This window comes from Rhinoraja longicauda, chromosome 21 (genome assembly GCF_053455715.1).
Source record: "Rhinoraja longicauda isolate Sanriku21f chromosome 21, sRhiLon1.1, whole genome shotgun sequence".
Classification (NCBI taxonomy): Eukaryota; Metazoa; Chordata; class Chondrichthyes; order Rajiformes; family Arhynchobatidae; genus Rhinoraja; species Rhinoraja longicauda.
In genome coordinates, this window is record NC_135973.1 from 10564417 (window position 1) to 10582219 (window position 17803).

The following is a 17803-nucleotide window of genomic DNA, read 5'->3' on the forward strand; positions in this document are numbered from 1 at the left end:
ATGGCCAAATTCTGCCCCTGGGACTTATGAATGGTGGAGCAGGATCAATGGGCTGAGTGGTCTCCTGGTTTTAATTTATGTGCTTGTATTTATATATAATTGTAGATGGCAGGAGCTGGCCTCTAAATTATCTGCACACAATAACTCAGCTCTCAATGCCTTGACTCACCAGGTAAGAAGAACACAAAGTGCTGGAGTAACTCAGCGGGTCAGGCGTCATCTCTGGAGAACGTGGATGGCTGATGGTTCGGGTCAGGATCCTTCTTTAGATTGATTGTGTGCCAGGGGCGTGGGGGGGGAGAGGGGGTGGAAGGGGGTAGGAAAGCTGGAAGAGAGGAGAGTTGGGACAAAGCCTGGCAGATAATAGGTTAATACAGGTGAGGATGGTTTTTGATAGGCAGATCCTGGCAAAAAAAAGACAGAAATAAAAAGACAGAAGGTGTGAGACAAAAGGATTGAGGGGTTGCAAATTGGGAAGCTAGAGGAAGGAATGTCAGGGGAGAGAGAGAGAGAGAGAAATGGGTATGAATCCAGGTGGGGTCACAGGGGAGAAAGTGGGGAGGGTGGGTTGGGGGAAGAAGGGAGAGGGTTTTGTAGTTACTTTAAATTGGAAAGACCAATGTTCATACCACTGGGTTGGTCAAGTTTTCATTCCTCTGGGGGAAATCAGGCCAATCTGGTCAGAGTTCTGCGTATGCCAACCGGAGAGATGTTTGCTATACCTGATAAAACTGGGCAATGCCACGCTTGGACAGATTAGGCTCCACTAGATAAAGGTTTCCATTCTCCTTGGCAAGTTCAACAGCCTGACCGCGGGAGAAGACGGCAGGGGAAGAGAAAAGACATTCTGGCCATCCATCACAGCGAGGAGGTGACTGGAGGAAACTCATTGTGATGGATGTTTCTTTTTTGTTGTTGATTTTGTTTTGTGTTGGTTGTGATTGTGTGTGAAATTGTTTATTTTTATTGCTCTATTGCTGGACTGTGGGTGACCTTTCATTTCACTGCACATCTTGTATGTGTATGTGACAAATAAACTTGACTTGAAGGTGCTTGAAGAGATTGGTGGGTGTAGGGAGAGAACACTGCTGCCCTCAGGCAACGGGAAGCGGTACTGCAGGATTCGATGGTTCAATGGTCCTTTTATTGTCGCATGTGCGAGGTGCAAACGCACAGTGGGGAATTATTTTCTTACAAACAGTCCAGTAGAGTATTGCCAGACCCAAGCACATCCCCGATTAGCAAGGGTACAGAAATAGTCCACTGATCCTGCATTTTTAGATTTAGATTTAGAGATACAGCTCAGAAACAGGCCCTTCGGCCCACCGGGTCCGTGCCGCCCAGCGATCCCCGCACACTAACACTATCCTACACACACTAGGGACAATTTTTACATTTTGCCCAGCCAATTAACCTACATACCTGTACTTCTTTGGAGTGTGGAAGGAAGCCGAAGATCTTGGAGAAAACCCACGCAGGTCATATCATATATCACATATATACAGCCGGAAACAGGCCTTTGCGGCCCTCCAAGTCCGTGCCGCCCAGTGATCCCCGTACATTAACACTATCCTACACCCACTAGGGACAATTTTTTTTAACATTTACCCAGCCAATTAACCTACATACCTGTACGTCTTTGGAGTGTGGGAGGAAACCGAAGATCTCGGAGTAAACCCACGCAGGTCACGGGGAGAACGTACAAACTCCTTACAGTGCAGCACCCGTAGTCAGGATCGAACCTGAGTCTCCGGCGCTGCATTCGCTGTAAAGCAGCAACTCTACCGCTGCGCTACCGTCACGGGGAGAACGTACAAACTCCGTACAGACAGCGCCCGTAGTCAGGATCGAACACGAGCCTCCGGCGCTGCATTCACTGTAAGGCAGCAACTTTACCGCTGCGCCACCGTGCCGCCATAAATATGAGGCAAATAAATATGCAAGGAACAACACTAATGATTTATTAGATGGTGGATTGCCGGAATGCAGCGACATTCTAAAAGCACTGTTGAATTTTGCTATTTAGTGATGACAGTTGTAAATCTAAGTCTGAAGTTTCTGTGCAGACTTAGGAGGCTGTTAGTGATGTTGCAATGGGAAGAGAGATTCAGATGTTCTCATATGGTTGACACCATTTGTATTAATGGTGTTGCAAACAATAGCCTAAATGTGTACAAGCCCTCCGTCACCAAAGCAAATGCTTTTTTAAGAGTAGTCATCAGCCCTCTCTGCACCCTGGCCCTCCAATATATTATTAATTTGTGTTTTCTGCAACATCCCTACCTCCTTGAAGTGATGTGCAACCTCACCCCACCTCAGGCACCTTTGTGTTGACCTTGGTAACACCTCACTGAAGACAATGTGTTTAACACGCCACCAGGGGCGAGGTCCCTGAGGGCAGTACATAATTGAAGTGGAGGTTTCGACCAAGAATGATGATCAAAACATTACACAGGAATGATGAGTTGTCACTTTCCACTTTTACTTCAGTTTAGTTTAGTCACGTACCGAGGTACCGTGGAAAGCTTTTGTTGCGTGCTAACCAGTCAGCGGAAAGACCATACAGTACATGATTACAATCAAGCCATTCAGTGTACAGATACATGACAAGGGAATAACGTTTAGTGCAAGATAAAGCTGGTAAACTCCGAAGAAAGATAGTCATAGTAGGAAAATAACTGCAGATGCTGGTACAAATCGAAGGTATCACAAAATGCTGCAGTAACTCAGTGGGTCAGGCAGCATCTCTGGAGAGAAGGAATGAGTGAAGTTTCAGGTTGAGACCCTTCTTCATACTGATGTCAGGGGAGGCGGGACAAAGAAAGGATATAGGTGGAGACAGGAGGACAGTGGGAGAACTGGGAAGAGTGGACAGTGGGAGAGAATCACCAATGAGGTAGATAGTAGTTCAGGGCTGCTCTCTTGTTTGCAGTAGGATGGTTCAGTTGCCTGATAACAGCTGGGGAAAAAATTGTCCCTAAATCTCGAGGTGAGACCTATCTTTATACTTCATTTACTTTCTGCCCATTCCCTGCCACATTTTGTTCCAACTCCTATGCTACAACTTCATGCTTCCTGATGGGTGTGGGTGTGATTAGGATTAATTGAAATCACCACAAGCCACATGTTCATAAAATTGTATAATCACCACACTGTACCACATCAACCTCGTCTTCAAGGTTACGCAATCTTTTAGGAGCTGTGGCAGATTAATCCATTCCTGTTTATTTAATATTCCTTATTCTTGCAGTTTACTAAAATTCCCCTCTGCTTGAAAGCCATTGACAAACCATGCTGAACTTCCCTTAAGATCCCACTTGCAGGTGCTCGCCTACGATTAATGCCCAGGTTTTAAAATATTTTGACACCCTGACCTCACCAACATTTCACTGCAGCATCAAATGTTTTGTGCACTGAGTTGGGTGGGAAGTTTGCACAGCTGAAGAAACAAAGCAGGTAAGACAGGAAAGTTAATAAACAGTGAGGATGGTTACCTGGTGTGTTCCTGCTCCCCCTGAATTCATAGAAGGAAAGTTAATCAGTACATCTGTGCCTCCTCCTTGGGCACAGAAGGCCCAGCCAGGTGTCTTAGGCTCATTACATAATAGGAACATGACTAGTTCTTAATAATATTTAACTATTACCTACCCCACCCAAGAACTAGATGGATCAAAATTAATTATACTCAAACTTCCTGCCTAGTAAAATAATCGTAGAAGCCTAGAAAATTAATGTCCGTCATGTATTTTAGGAACTTATTTAGTCATATGCGCCATTCTATAAAGTTTTGCTTTAAGTACTCCTCTGAAAATATTATTGGTGCATCAATTCCATATATGTACGACTATTCTGACACTTGCACAATCAATCCTTTTTACTGTATTTTTCTCTTTTGTCTGACCACCCAAATATTCTGTAAGAAAACATGAGGGGTATGTGATTCAGACAATTGCAACTGCTCCATCAGTCAACAAGATCTTCCACCTTTACTCTACGATTGCTTCAATATCCAGAAATCTATGTATCTCTACTAACTGCTGAGCACAACCAGCAAAGAAGTTTCTCATATCATTCCTAAATGGCCTACTCCATGTTTTGAGACTGCATCTCTTGGTTCTAGATTCCTTAATCGCTGAAAACATCTGCCTGCATGTACTCTGCTTCGGTGAAATCACCTCTCATTCTTCTGAAGGATCCTAATCCAAAATGTCAGCCATCCATGTTCTTTGGGGATGCTGTGTGATCTGCTGAGTTACTCCAGCACTGTGTCTTCCCCCCAGCCTCATTCTTCTAATCTCTGGAGAATAGAGGCCTAGACTATTCAAAATACCTTCACAGGATTTGTCCTCTATATAACAAGGTATATCTTCACTCTTTCCCTAATAAGTATATCCTTTGGATAAGGATTTCAAAATTGTACATGGTCACTCCAGATATTGTCTCACCAAGGACCTTCATAATTGTAAGATATTTTCACTAATATTGAAATCTTGCAATGAAGGCTAACCCACTATGGCCTACCTGCTCGCTTCACGTGCAAATCACCCCCTTGGTACCTTGCTTACAAGGACAGTCAATTACCTTCAAAAATTTCCCATAGGCGAGAGATTTCAAGGAGGATTAGAGTGGCAACCTTTTACTCAGAAGGTGGCCTGTATCTGGAACAAGATGCCCGAGGAAGCTATAGAAACAGACAAATGGATATATATATATATATATGGATATGAAGTGTTTGGAAGGATACTGGACCAATATAGGCAAATGGGCCTTGCTCAGAATAGACATTGAATAAACATTGACAAGTTGGACATGAAAGATCCGTTTCCATGCTGTATGGCTCTAAGACACTCATCTGTTAAAACATACGCAATACCTTTGGACCTTTTCCCACAGTTAATAACCTCAAATATTAACTTATTTACAAGAACGCCTGTTCAAAGTATGCTAATAATTCTCCGATTCTTATACCTTTCCAGCTTTCTCCTTCCAAGGTCAGATATACATTAAAAAAACAACTCATAAAAACAACTCATGATAGGTAAAAAGCTTCGTTATTTGTTTCTGGAAACAGTAGGAACAACATAACTCAGTAACCCCATTGTTGGGAAGATTGGCAATATTGATTACATCAACCCATGCAATACAGTAGTACATTCTACTACAATATTTGCCTAGGGTTCTCTCCAGAATGATGTTTCAGCGAGACCACAGATAATGAACTTTGCAAAATATTGTGCAGAATTAAAGGGATCAATCGTTAGCAGATTAAGCGGTGGTTTCATATTTCCAGTTATATGGGTATATTTTTTAAAAACTAGGCACTGGAGTACTTAGGTGATGACTCCAAGACCTTCCTGTAAGTTATACTGAACAAGGCAAGGCATGTCAGTGTTGGGAAAGGGAATGATTAAAATCTTCACTTGCAATAAAACATCATGCACTCCCACCAGGTATTTTCAGTAAAGTCGCCCACTTTCCACCTGGGAAACACGAGAACAAAAAACTTCTTTTGAACCTTATATTGGGTGGAGAGTAGACCATTTTATTTTGAACTTCTGACCTCTGCTGAACACTTTGGAACCATGCACTGTGGTAGAAAACGTTTGAAATCAGTGTGGTATCACTTAGAAATGCATTATCTCAAAATAGAATAAAAAAATAAAGGCATAAATTATAAAGTCCATAAAAAACATTGTAAATATCAGTGATAAATTTTTCTAAATTCATAATTTTTTAAAAAATACACACGCAACATAATTATTTGAACCCATTGGGTGCACATGAATACATTTGTGCTGTTAGTCTCAGGGTCTTGTCTCCAATACTCTTTATTGCCTTCCATCAGTGAGGAATGTGATGGATGTTTATGTTAAATTTTTAAGTGGTTGTGTGATTTGTTGCTTTTTTGATATGACTGTATGGCAAATCAAATTCATCATATGATTTACATACTTGTGTTGTTTTCATACTTGGCTAATAATAAAAAATCAATTACAATTAATGAAGGAAAATTCAGAATGGGATTATCATTCTACACATATTCACAAGGTTAGCTGGATTGTGAAATTAATCAGCACGTGATGTCGAATTGATACTTGTTCTGCCAAATAAGACCTCACCAATTCAGTTGAAAACACTTTTCTTAAATTTGCAAACCCGCAAAAAAGGTCGATGAAGAATGTTCAAAGACCTGCGGATGCTGGATTAAACCATAGACAGAGTGCCAGAGTAATCCAGCAGGTCAGGCAGCATCTCTGGAGAAAAAGGATGGTTGATGTTTCGGGTCAGGACCCTTCGTCAGTCTGAAGGGTCCTGAGCTGAAACTTCACCCATCCTTTTTTCCCCCAGAGATGCTGCCTGACCTGCTGAGTAACTCCAGTGCTTTGTGTCTATCAATGTTGAAGGATGCCCCAGTAGGGTTAATTAAAAGCTCAGACCCTCAAATCCTGGCAATATTCTTGTAAATCTCTACTTTCCAGCTTAATGGCATCATTCCCATACCAGGATGATCAAAACTGAACACAATACTCCATATACAGCCTAACCAACGACTTGTACTACATGTCCCTACTTTGATACTCAATACTCTGATTGGTGAAGGCCCGTGTGCCAAAAGCCTCCTTCACCACCCTATCTATCTGCAACTCTACATTGGCAAGACAAAGCATGGACCTAGCAACTGCTTCACCAGATATTTATGCTATCAATTTTAACATCCTTTCCCATTCTGACTTGTCTGTTCTGGGCTTCCTCCATTGCCAGAATAAGGCCATATGCAAACTGGAAGAACGGCACTTTGTATTCTGCAAGGGTAGCCTTCAACACAATGGCAGGAACATTGAAGTTACCAATTTAATGTCACTTCCCACCCTCCTCATCCATCGCCCTGCACACCCATCCCCAGATCCTTTCCTCTCTATCTGCACTGTCCCCACCTACCCCCTTCTCTTCTACTCACCATCCATTTCCGATTCTACATTTAACTCACCAAGTTACTTCCTTAACAAATAGCGCCATTTATACACGTGTCTTCTCCACCTACACCCTTAGTTACTATCTCCACCCTTCTCTCCTCCAACTTACCTAGATCCATCTATCACCAGCTCTTGTCCCACCCCTTCCTCTCGCCTTTCTGCCAGCCATCTTCCCTCTACTCCATCAGTCTGATTCAATGTGACTGTATTGTCACATGTACCTAGTACAGTGAAATGTTTTGCGTACAATCTGTTAAAATCACACTACAGATAAGTACTGTAAAAAAAAAACTGCAGATGCTGGTATAAATCGAAGGTATTTATTCACAAAATTGCTGGTCTGAAGAAGCGTCTTGACCCGAAACGTCACCCATTCCTTCTCTCCTGCCTGACCTGCTGAGTTACTCCAGCATTTTGTGAATAAATACGTACAGAAAAGTACAATTATCGACAAGAACAAGAGTGCAACAATTGTATTGTAAGAATAGTAGAACAAGGGTGCAACAATTGTATTGTAAGAATAGTAGATTTCACCGAGGCAGTAGCATTGTGACTCTGGCACCAATTTGTGCCCTCCAAGTTTTCAAGTTCTTTAACAGTAGTCTCTTGCTTGGCCTTGAAGGATCGTCGTACTGGCAGCGTGAGTCCCGACCCGAAATGGCATCTGTTCATTTCCTTCCACAGATGCTGCCAGAGTTCCTCCAGGTGTTTGGGGGTTTTTTTTGCTCGGTATCTGCAGCATCTTGCATCTATGTCATTGACCTACTTCAGCAAAAGCATGGTTTACACACGTTCACTGCCTGATTCACCAGGACTCAAGTGGAAGCATGATACTGCTCCAAGTAATCATGAACACAGGACATGGGAGTAGTCTTTGTCCCCAATTACCCAATTTTGAACCTGAAAGCAAAAAAAACTGAAACAAGGAAGGATATTTTACTATTGAAACTTGGTAAAGATACAAATCAATGGTATTCCTTGCGCCTTTTGGGATTAATTAGACCATTAACATGGCTTGCTTCTTTAACTCCAATTACCTGATCTAACAAAATTCTACCAAGTTCAGTGTTATTACTTACAATAGGTCAAGATTCAGCTATGTTATATATTAAAATCCACCATCCTTTATCTGAAGTTGTATTTCCTGATATCATTTCAGAACAGAGCTCTAATTTTTCATCATGTCACCTTCTTATGTTTTCTCCAGAGGAAATGTTTAATTTCTTTATTCAAATCTTTAAATTATCACAAACACATCAAAATGATCAACATTTAGTCTGCCCTCTCGAAAGAGTGCTAGATAATTTTACATCTTAAGTCATGTAACCTTTTATTATTCTGGCACACCTTTGCCAAAACAAAGACAGAGGCAATGTTCACAACTGAACACAGCAGGGTAAATGAACATTAACTAGTGTCTCACACAATTCACACTGCTACAATTATGTTTTTATATAATCTTTTACTGAATAATACAAGGAATCTTGGGTTCAGCTGCATTCTCCTGTGCAACCCATCTGTGTCCTTTCAATATACCTCATAGAAAGAACACTATTTTACCCCAATGCTTTATTCAGAGAACCAATTTCCTTTCATTTATTTAGGTAATTTTTTTCCAGAGCCTTTGATTTTGTCAATCTTTGGATAATCTTCAACATGGCTCGAATTACTTTATTTTCCTTTTGATTTTGGTTTCCTTCTGATCTCCATAAGAGCCTCACATTTTCTCATTTGACATTTGCTCTTCAGAACACATTTCCTTGTATTCTCCCTACCCCTCCTCCTTTGTGCTACAGTGAAGACAAAGAATGATGTTCTGATAGCAAAACACTACAATGCCTCAATTCTCCCCCCCACACACATTATAACAGTTCACAATGAGTTTCCACACACCTCCCACGAATGTCCAGTGCAGTCTACAGAACCTTACAAGCTTAAAGGAACATTTAAAACTGAGGTGAGAAAAACCTTTTTCACCCAGAGTTGTGAATTTGTTGAATTCTCTGCCAGGGCAGTGGAAGCCAAATCACTGGATGGATTTAAGAGAGAGTTAGATAGAGCTCTAGGGGCTTGTGGAATCAAGGGATATGGGGAGAAGGCAGGCACGGGGTATTGGTTGCGGATGATCAGCCATGATCACAATGAATGGCGGTGCTGATTTGAAGGGCCGAATGGCCTCCTCCTGCACCTATTTTCTATCTTGATTTAGCCACACCAATTGACCAGAACATAAATCAGCAAATCTCCCTTTGGTGCGGGCTCGCCGTCCTAGTCCTTCCACATCTTACTTTTTTGAATGAGAACTGTGAATCAGATTGTTCATTTACCAAAAAACAAGACTTGAATTTGCAACCTTTCCTATTCTGTAAACCCACGATACTCAGTCTCAAAAAGATTCAAGGACCTGGCATGTAAAAGTAAACAGGCTGTGAGTGTTAGAACTGGAATTGTTTCCAATGAATTTTGAGTGTTTCTCCAACACCCAGTTAACTAAGAGGTTCAGGTATCTGCCAAGACTCCCAATTTCCAAAAAGGTATTTGTACATTACACTGATAAAAGGTTCAGTATGATAAAGGAGGGCTGAAAAAAGTCAGTCAGTGCATGCAGGACTAGTTACAGGGGGCTCAAAATATTAAAAAAATCAAAATCCAGACAGAATGGAATGAAAGAACTTGACATCAGTTGAACAATCTTTTTATTATGACAATAGACAAAATTAAATTTAAAGTTAAACTTTCCTACACTCCCCACCCCCAAAAATATGGAAAGAGTAAATGTTTTGTTAAACAAAGCGAAGAATGTGAATATAGAAAACTGAAAACATTTTAGGTTTTTAAACATCAGTGTTGTTACTTTTTCTAATCAGATATTGTTAGAATGTGCGACAAATCCTTTAAGGGACTGAAAAAATTATCTTCGCATTTGGTGAGAGTGATTTAACAATCTTAAACACTCTTAAATGGGGACCTAAATTACAACATACTATTTACAACTGCGTCAATAAAACACCAGTAAGGAAATGAAAGGTTGTCAAGCTTTTTTTCGTGGGTTCAGGTCATCTGCTACAACCTAGACTCTTTGGAAACATTAAACCAAAAAGGAAATAACTTATCCACTTTAAAATTAAAGAAAAAGTTTTGCACCCCAAAACAAATAAAAAGCAATTGCCCACTATGAATTTTGATAATGAGCATTTAGTATAATGGAACAGTATATTGAGTATTCTAGTATAATGGAACAGTCAACATTTACAGACACCACTTCAGACTAATTGTGGAACTTTGTCATATCAAGGCAAGAATGGTGATTGAACCATTACCTTTTATTGAGAGCATGTTTTCACCAAAAGGCAGTATATTTTAAAAATATACAGAACTATTAATTGCTTGTATCATGAACTTTATAGAGCAAGTGGAATGTTCAATAGTTTTGTTTTGTTATTGTTGAGTGTGACGGACAAAAATAATTATTTGTACTTAAAACTCTAAATGTAAAGGAATGATTTATAGATTTGATACCTCGATTTAATAAGAGCAACATCTCATAGTTTGCTTCTACTAGACATCCAAATGTGTTAATTCTATAATATAACATGAAGTGGTACATATACTTTGCTAATTATTAGCTCAAGTTTGATTTACTTATTCATTTAAATCATTGCAGATTTTGGTATATTTTGCCAAATCAATCAGTAAAATCTTGGGAAGTTGGATGCTGCTACCATTTACACTGTACTAGAAGCTGTTCACAGAAACCTATGGTTACTGCCTTTGCTCTGAAACAAGCAACCAAAAACCATGTTTAATTAAAATCTTGACTGAGCAGTAGAAGAAATAAAGGAGGGTTGTTGCTCAAACCAAAACTTTATATTACATTAGAATTAACCCATTTAAAAAATCATAACATTTTCAGGAACTACATACAAAGTTAACTGTCATTTTATTTCTAACATCAGTTGGTAAATGCAAGGGATTATGCGCAGTCAAGATACACTGCAACCAGATTTTGCTATGATCTTTGCAGAGTCCAGCCAGGCTCTCAACCAACTAGGTAGCTGCATAACTGTTGCAGCTTCGATCTTAATAAAAGGGATTCCAAATAAATTTGCCAAGTGTCAATGGATTATTGGGCATTTTCTAGATATGGCTTTGAATCAAGCAAAATAAATTAAAATTACAGCTGGTGTGAAGCACTTCACATCAAGAATTTAATTCACATTATCAATCTTGGAATAACATTCACAACAAAACTTTACGGTGATACAAAATGGTGGTTCAGTATTAAACTCTGATGTTAACTTCTGATCACAAACAAAATAACAGATGGCTTATGGTGTCAAATCATTGTTCTTTTATAGGGAGAAGATTATTTACAGAATTTTGTATCTAAGAGAAATTGATTGAATTTTTCATAACACAAAACAGAGCTCAATACAAGTTCGCTGACGTCACCAGAGCCTAGGCCATTACATTAACCTGAACACTCAGACAAATATCCAGCACCCCGCAACCCTAATGAAAGGTAAAAAATAAGCTTTGGATTGAAAAAGTTGCTTGACAGAAAATTACTTTCCTTAAAGGGAAGATGTCTACGGGAATGAAATATTACAGAGTTATTTTTGCACCTTCACCTGCAGAAATGGCATAGGAAAAAAAAAAAAAAATCATTAATGGCATTTGATTTTATGGGTCTTAAATTGAAGTTGCAGCAAACAAGCAGAAGATCTCCGTAGGTGGTTAACCAGTTATAAAGTCCTTGTTTCTCATCAGGTGACATGAACTTATTTCTTTGTAGAGAACTATCAGCCAAACCAGAATTTACTGGATAAGTTTAATGGTATCGTGTTTCATGCTGGTTCCAAAGATAGTCTGTACTTTTTTTAAACATAAAAACCTACCTGTTTATTTTATTTCTCTTATAAATAAACTGCAGAGGAAAACTTGGAACATCAATGGAAAACAAATGCATACCTACATCTACAAATGTTTCTGCCAAAATGAAGTGTTAAATGGCAGAAATATATAAACAAGGGAAATTCAAAAGGGCTTTAAGAGTATTTTCACTTTTACATTAACTTTTTGGTTCAGTCAATACTTCAGATTTCACCAGCCTCCCTTTCTTCTGGACTTGCTGCATTTAATTCTGACTTCCCATTTGTACTCTCATGCTTTCTTTCTGACGAACTCTTCTCCTTTCGATCCTTATCTCCTGATTTTTCCCTAGGAGATCGATCCCGTGAAGACCTTGAAAAATAACACTTTTATTTAATACAAACCTCCAGTATTTGAGCTTCCCCATCGGCCCACAGGGCAGATTCTCCAAAAGATGCAGTACGGAGCAACACAGAATTACCCTGATGCAAACCAGCAGAAAAGGTACAATTGTTGGTGCATCTGGAAGAATAGGCCAAAAGAGTTGCCAAGAGATTCCTTTTGACCACCGAGGAACCCTTGCCAGAAGTGCACAGGTTAATTAATCTGACTTGGCTTTCCCATCCATTTTAGTTTCATGAACAGTGAAAGACCAAGCTTACAAATCAGATGAGGGTTTGCAAAAGTTACAATGTAATGGGATGGATAGAACAAAACATTGGTTTTAACCAAAGATAATTAAAATTCTAATTCTGTATAACATCAGTGAGTGGTCCTAGGCTCATATAGGGCGTGCAACAGCAAGGTTGTCAAGTTAATGTCACCTGGTAAGCAGAAAGCCTTCACCAGGAATGGTTACATTCCTTCCACTGAGGTTTTTACATCTCCATTGTTAGTGGAAGAAACCCAAATCTTTGAAATTCACCAAAGAAAGAAGAATCTCAAGATGCAGTGCCCTCCATAATGTTTGGGACAAAGACCCATCATTTAGTTATTTGCCTCTGTACTCCACAATTTGAGATTTGTAATTATTTTTTAAAAAATCACATGTGGTTAAAGTGCACATTGTCATATTTTATTAAAGGCCATTTTTATACATTTTGGTTTCACCATGTAGAAATTACAGCAGTGTTTATACATAGTCCCCCCCATTTCAGGGCACCATAATGTTTGGGGCACAGCAATGTCATGTAAATGAAAGTAGTCATGTTTAGTATTTTGTTGCATATCCTTTGCATGCAATGACTGCTTGAAGTCTGCGCTTCATGGACATCACCAGTTGCTGGGTGTCTTCTCTGGTGATGCTCTGCCAGGCCTGTATTGCAGCCATCTTTAGCTAATGCTTGTGAAGGAAAATAACTGCAGATGCTGGTACAAATCGAAGGTATCACAAAATGCTGGAGTAACTCAGCAGGTCAGGCAGCATCTTGGAGAGAAGGAATGGGTGACGTTTTAAATCGAGTCCCTTCTTCAGACTTTAGTCTCGACCCGACCCGAAACGTCACCCATTCCTTCGCTCCAAGATGCTGCCTGATCTGCTGAGTTATTCCAGCATTTTATGATACCTTTAGCTTATGCTTGTTTTGGGGGCTAGTCCCCTTCAGTTTTCTCTTCAGCATATAAAAGGCATGTTCAATTGGGTTCAGATGGGGTGATAGACTTGGCCACTCAAGAATTGGCCATTGTTTAGCTTTGGAAAAACTCCTTCGTTGCTTTAGGATCATTGCCTTACTGTAGAATGAACCGCCGACCAATGAGTTTTGAGGCATTTGTTTGAACTTGAGCAGATAAGATGTGTCCATGCACTTCAGAATCCATTATGCCATGACCATGAGCAGTTGTGCCATCAATGAAGGCAAGTGAGCCAGTACCTTCAGCAGCCATACATGCCCAGGCCATAACCACCCCACCATTGTGTTTCACAGATAAGGTGGTATGCTTTAGATCTTGGGCAGTCCCTTCTCTCCTCCATACTTTGCTCTTGCCATCACTCTGATATAAGGTAATCTTTGTCTCATCTGTCCATAAGACCTTTTTTTCAGAACTGTGGTTGCTCTTTTTAGTACTTCTTGGCAAACTGTAACTTGGCCATCCTATTTTTGCGGCTTACCAGTGGTTTGCATCTTGCAGTGTAACCTCTGCATTTCTGTTCATGAAGTCTTCTGCGGACAGTGGTCACTGACAAATCCACACCTGACTCCTGAAGAGTGTTTCTTATCTGTTGGACAGGTGTTTGGGGATTTTTCTTTATTATTGCGAATTCATCTGTCATCAGCTGTTGAGATCTTCCTTGGCCTGCCAGTCCCTTTGCGATTAGTAAGCTCACCAGTGCTCACTTTCTTCTTAATGATGTTCCAAACAGTTGAATTTGGTAAGCCTAAGGTTTGGCTGATGTCTCTAGCAGCTTTATTCTTGTATCTCAGTCTCTTAATGGCTTCTTTGATTTTCATTGGTACAATTTTGGTCCTCATGTTGATAAACTGCAATAAAAGTTTCCATAGGTGATGGAAAGACTGGAGGAAAGACTAGGTGCTGAGAGCTCTCATATACCTGCATTAAGGAGGCAATTAAACTCACCCGAGCAATTACAAATGCCTATGAAGCCATGTGTCCCAAATATTATGGTGCCCTGAAACGAGGGGACTATGTATAAACACAGCTGTAAGTTCTACACCGAGAAACCAAAATGTATAAAAATGGCCTTTAATAAAATCTGACAATATGCACTTTAACCACGTATGTTTTTTTTCTATTACAAATTTCAAATTGTGGAGTACAGAGGCAAATAAATAAATGATGGGTCTTTGTCCCAAACATTTATGGAGGGCATTGTATGTGGGAGTGGGAAGTTTATTTTTCACACTCAAACTAGTTGAGATAACTCTGGAAACAGTGATCCTATTAACAACGCAATTATTTGGCAGACCCTACAGCACAAACACCATAGTCTGATCATTTCAAAAATCAGTCATATAGCACGGAAATAGGTCCTTTGGACCAACGTGTCCATGCTGAACAAGTGCTCATCTTTTAGTCCTATATCCCTCTAAGTCTTTTCTATTCATATACCGGTTCAAATGTCTTTCAAACATTGTTATTGTACCTGCCTCAACTATTTCCTTTGGCAGCTCATTGTGTGTGGAAGAGTTGCTTCTTAGGTTTCAATTAAATCTTTCCCCCTTCACTTCAAACTTATGCCCACCGGTTCTTGATTTCGCAAACCCTGGGAAAGAGTGGCATTCACCCATTTTATGCCCCTCATGGTCTTGGACACTTCTAAAAGATTATCTCCTCAATCTCCTATGCCAAGGAATAAACCTCCTAACTGGCCCAATTCTTCTTGGAATTAAAGTGCAACCTTTAGGATCACACAAATTAATCCCATATAAAGGAAGATGCTCTCAACATAAATAGGGGAAATCGTCATGGAGAAAAATGGATAGAATTTGATATCTGAAAATGAATAAAATGAGTTAGGCATTTAAGGTACTTGCCAGTTTTAGGCATTTCCTGAATTGTTTTTCCCACTCCTAGCCAAAAATCTACTGCTTACCTAATAATAATATATTCCTTTATTCGTCCCACACCGGGGAAATTGTGATGTTTTCAAGTTTCATCGCATAAGTAATTAGATTGCAATTTTGAAAGGGTTAATTTTGTGTGAAAACAGAGACTGATAAGAAATGTATAACTAATCACAACAGATTTCTCAATCACAGCAAAAATAATTTGCACTTGTGGTGATAACTAGTTTAAGTTTATCCATATTTCTCAGTTACATTTCTTGAGGAAGAAGGTTAAAAAGACACTCATATGTACGACAACACATCAAACCCATCACGATAATCTTTTTCCTCTCAGGGGAAAAGGAAGTTAATTTGAAAGACTGTTTTACAATTCGAAGAGCATGGATGGGTTGGTGGAACAGTTGAACCTTGGCAAGAGCTACAAATCTCCAACTATTAAATACAACAAATCATACATTAATAACTGGTTAGATTTCAATTACGGAGATCAGGTAAATAATTCTGCCAACATTTTACAGGCATAACCTGTGTTCAGGATCATTGTATAAAGATTCATCTTAAAATCCATAACAATAGAAATTAATACAAATAAAATTTGTAACTAACAGCACAGGTCATGTTCAGTCATAAAAAGGGCTACAACCTTCTGCAGTCTTAACACTGAATTACTGTCATAATGATTTGGAATGATATTCCAGAAATGTTAAACTTCAATAACTTCACAAGTCTTACTTATGCTTTGAACTCCGGTCCCTGCTTTTGTCCCTTGAACTGCGACAATGCCCCCTGCTGCGGCTATGTGATCGTGACCGATGCCTTCGGCGCCTTTCTCGTTCTCTGGATCGGGACCTTGATCTGGACTTGCGTCGCTCTTGAGCGGGAGAATTAGAGCGTTTTCGCCTGTGGTCGCTCGACCTTGATCTATAAACATTTCAACCAACGGTTAACAGTGGCAAGGCAGCACACATTCCCTCAACGTGTAGAATTAAACAGCGGGTGGCCCCTCGAGCACTGCAGTTGCTTTCCACTTAAATAGTTTATTATTTCACAGCCAGAGAAATTTAGTGCACCAGTTTACTGTTTGAAAGACCAAGCAATCCAAATTTCAATAAAATACTATCACGGAATAGGTAATAAATTTATTTGCTAACATTTATTTCCCCATGTTTTAAGATTTTGGTTTCTCATCTGACCTACATTGCTATTTTGTTTTGCAAATAAAAGTTTATAAATAAATACTAAATACAATCATTAGGAAAACGATGCCAATGGCAATCAACTATTTCAACAATACCTCCAACAAAAGTGAATTTATGTCCAACTAAAAAAATGTCAGGATGTAGATATCTGAAAACCATGGTACAAATAAACCCTGTTAAAAAGGTTTACACGGTCTGGATGAACTTTATGATAATTCTAATGGTGGAAGCCTATTCCACTGAGGGCACATTCAGGCAGGGAGTACATTCCAGAAAATAGAAATCTATTAAGCATTCTCCCCACATTTCACTTCTGGCCACGTGTACTTCCACTCCTATGTTAACAAAACTCCTTTGCAATCTTTTGGACGGCATGGCGGCACAGTGCTATAGTTGCTGTCTTACAGCGCCAAACACCCGGATTCAATCCTGACTACGGGTGCTATCTGTAGGGAGTTTGAACATTCTCCCCGTGACCTGCTTGGGTTTTCCTGGGTGCTCCGGTTTCCTCCCACATTCCAAAGACGTACAGGTTTGTAGGTTAATTGGCTTTGGTTAAATTGCAAATGATCCCTAGTGTGTATAGGATAGTGTAATTGGTGGACGGGATCGCTGGTCGGCACGGACTCGGTGGGCTGAAGTGCCTGTTAACTCTAAAGTAAACTACTTTTATAACCATGTTAAATTTTCTCAAGCTTCCCTGTCGAAGGAAATTAACCCTAGTTACTCTGTTTTCAAATTAATCAATGATCATCTTTATTCAGAATGTAATCAATAACTTTACCAAGCCTTTTCTTGGCGAATTTACAAGTTTTACAGGTACATCACATTGTCAGGGACTCGTATAATAAAAGCCCTGGTTGCACCCTGGGAGATATAGAACACTGCAGAGAAAAGTTCAAGGAATGATTTGATAGAACCTGGACCAGATATCCTGGGGAGTGGAGGCATAAGGGAGAAAGTTCTCAGGGCCTGGGATCAAGGAGAATTCCAAATAGTTACAAAGTTTGAGATTGCCCTAGAAATTTTGCAAGAATGTTTTGGGGAGAGAGAAAGAATTTGGCAGTGCTCCATTTCTTTTAATAACACAGTTCAAGAAACAAAGTTAGCCTTGCACAAGAGGGAGAAAAATCACACTGAGAATGCTAACAACCTGTCTGGAACTATCGTTCCTGCCCAGTGTCCTGGATGTCAAGCCTTCATCTCAAACTCCCCCCCCCCCCCCCCACAA

The 17803-nt window shown here is 39.8% G+C and overlaps 1 protein-coding gene across 10 annotated transcripts in view; it reads right to left on the reverse strand.

The window, feature by feature from the left end:
- Nucleotides 1-6354: 6354 nt before the first annotated feature.
- The window catches only part of luc7l (LUC7-like (S. cerevisiae)), a 28852-nt gene continuing 17403 nt past the window's right edge, over nt 6355-17803 (reverse strand). For 7 of the 10 annotated variants that reach the window (XM_078417730.1, XM_078417732.1, XM_078417729.1 and 4 more), the window contains 2 exons: nt 16106-16294; nt 9386-12218 (listed from right to left, as the gene is read on the reverse strand). In XM_078417730.1, coding sequence (XP_078273856.1) covers nt 12071-12218; nt 16106-16294 — 337 coding nt within the window. In that variant the 3' untranslated portion in view covers nt 9386-12070. Of the gene's footprint in view, nt 7891-9383; nt 12219-16105; nt 16295-17803 lie in introns of those variants that run through there. The other 3 variants (XM_078417728.1, XM_078417726.1, XM_078417727.1) reach the window with 3 other exon arrangements.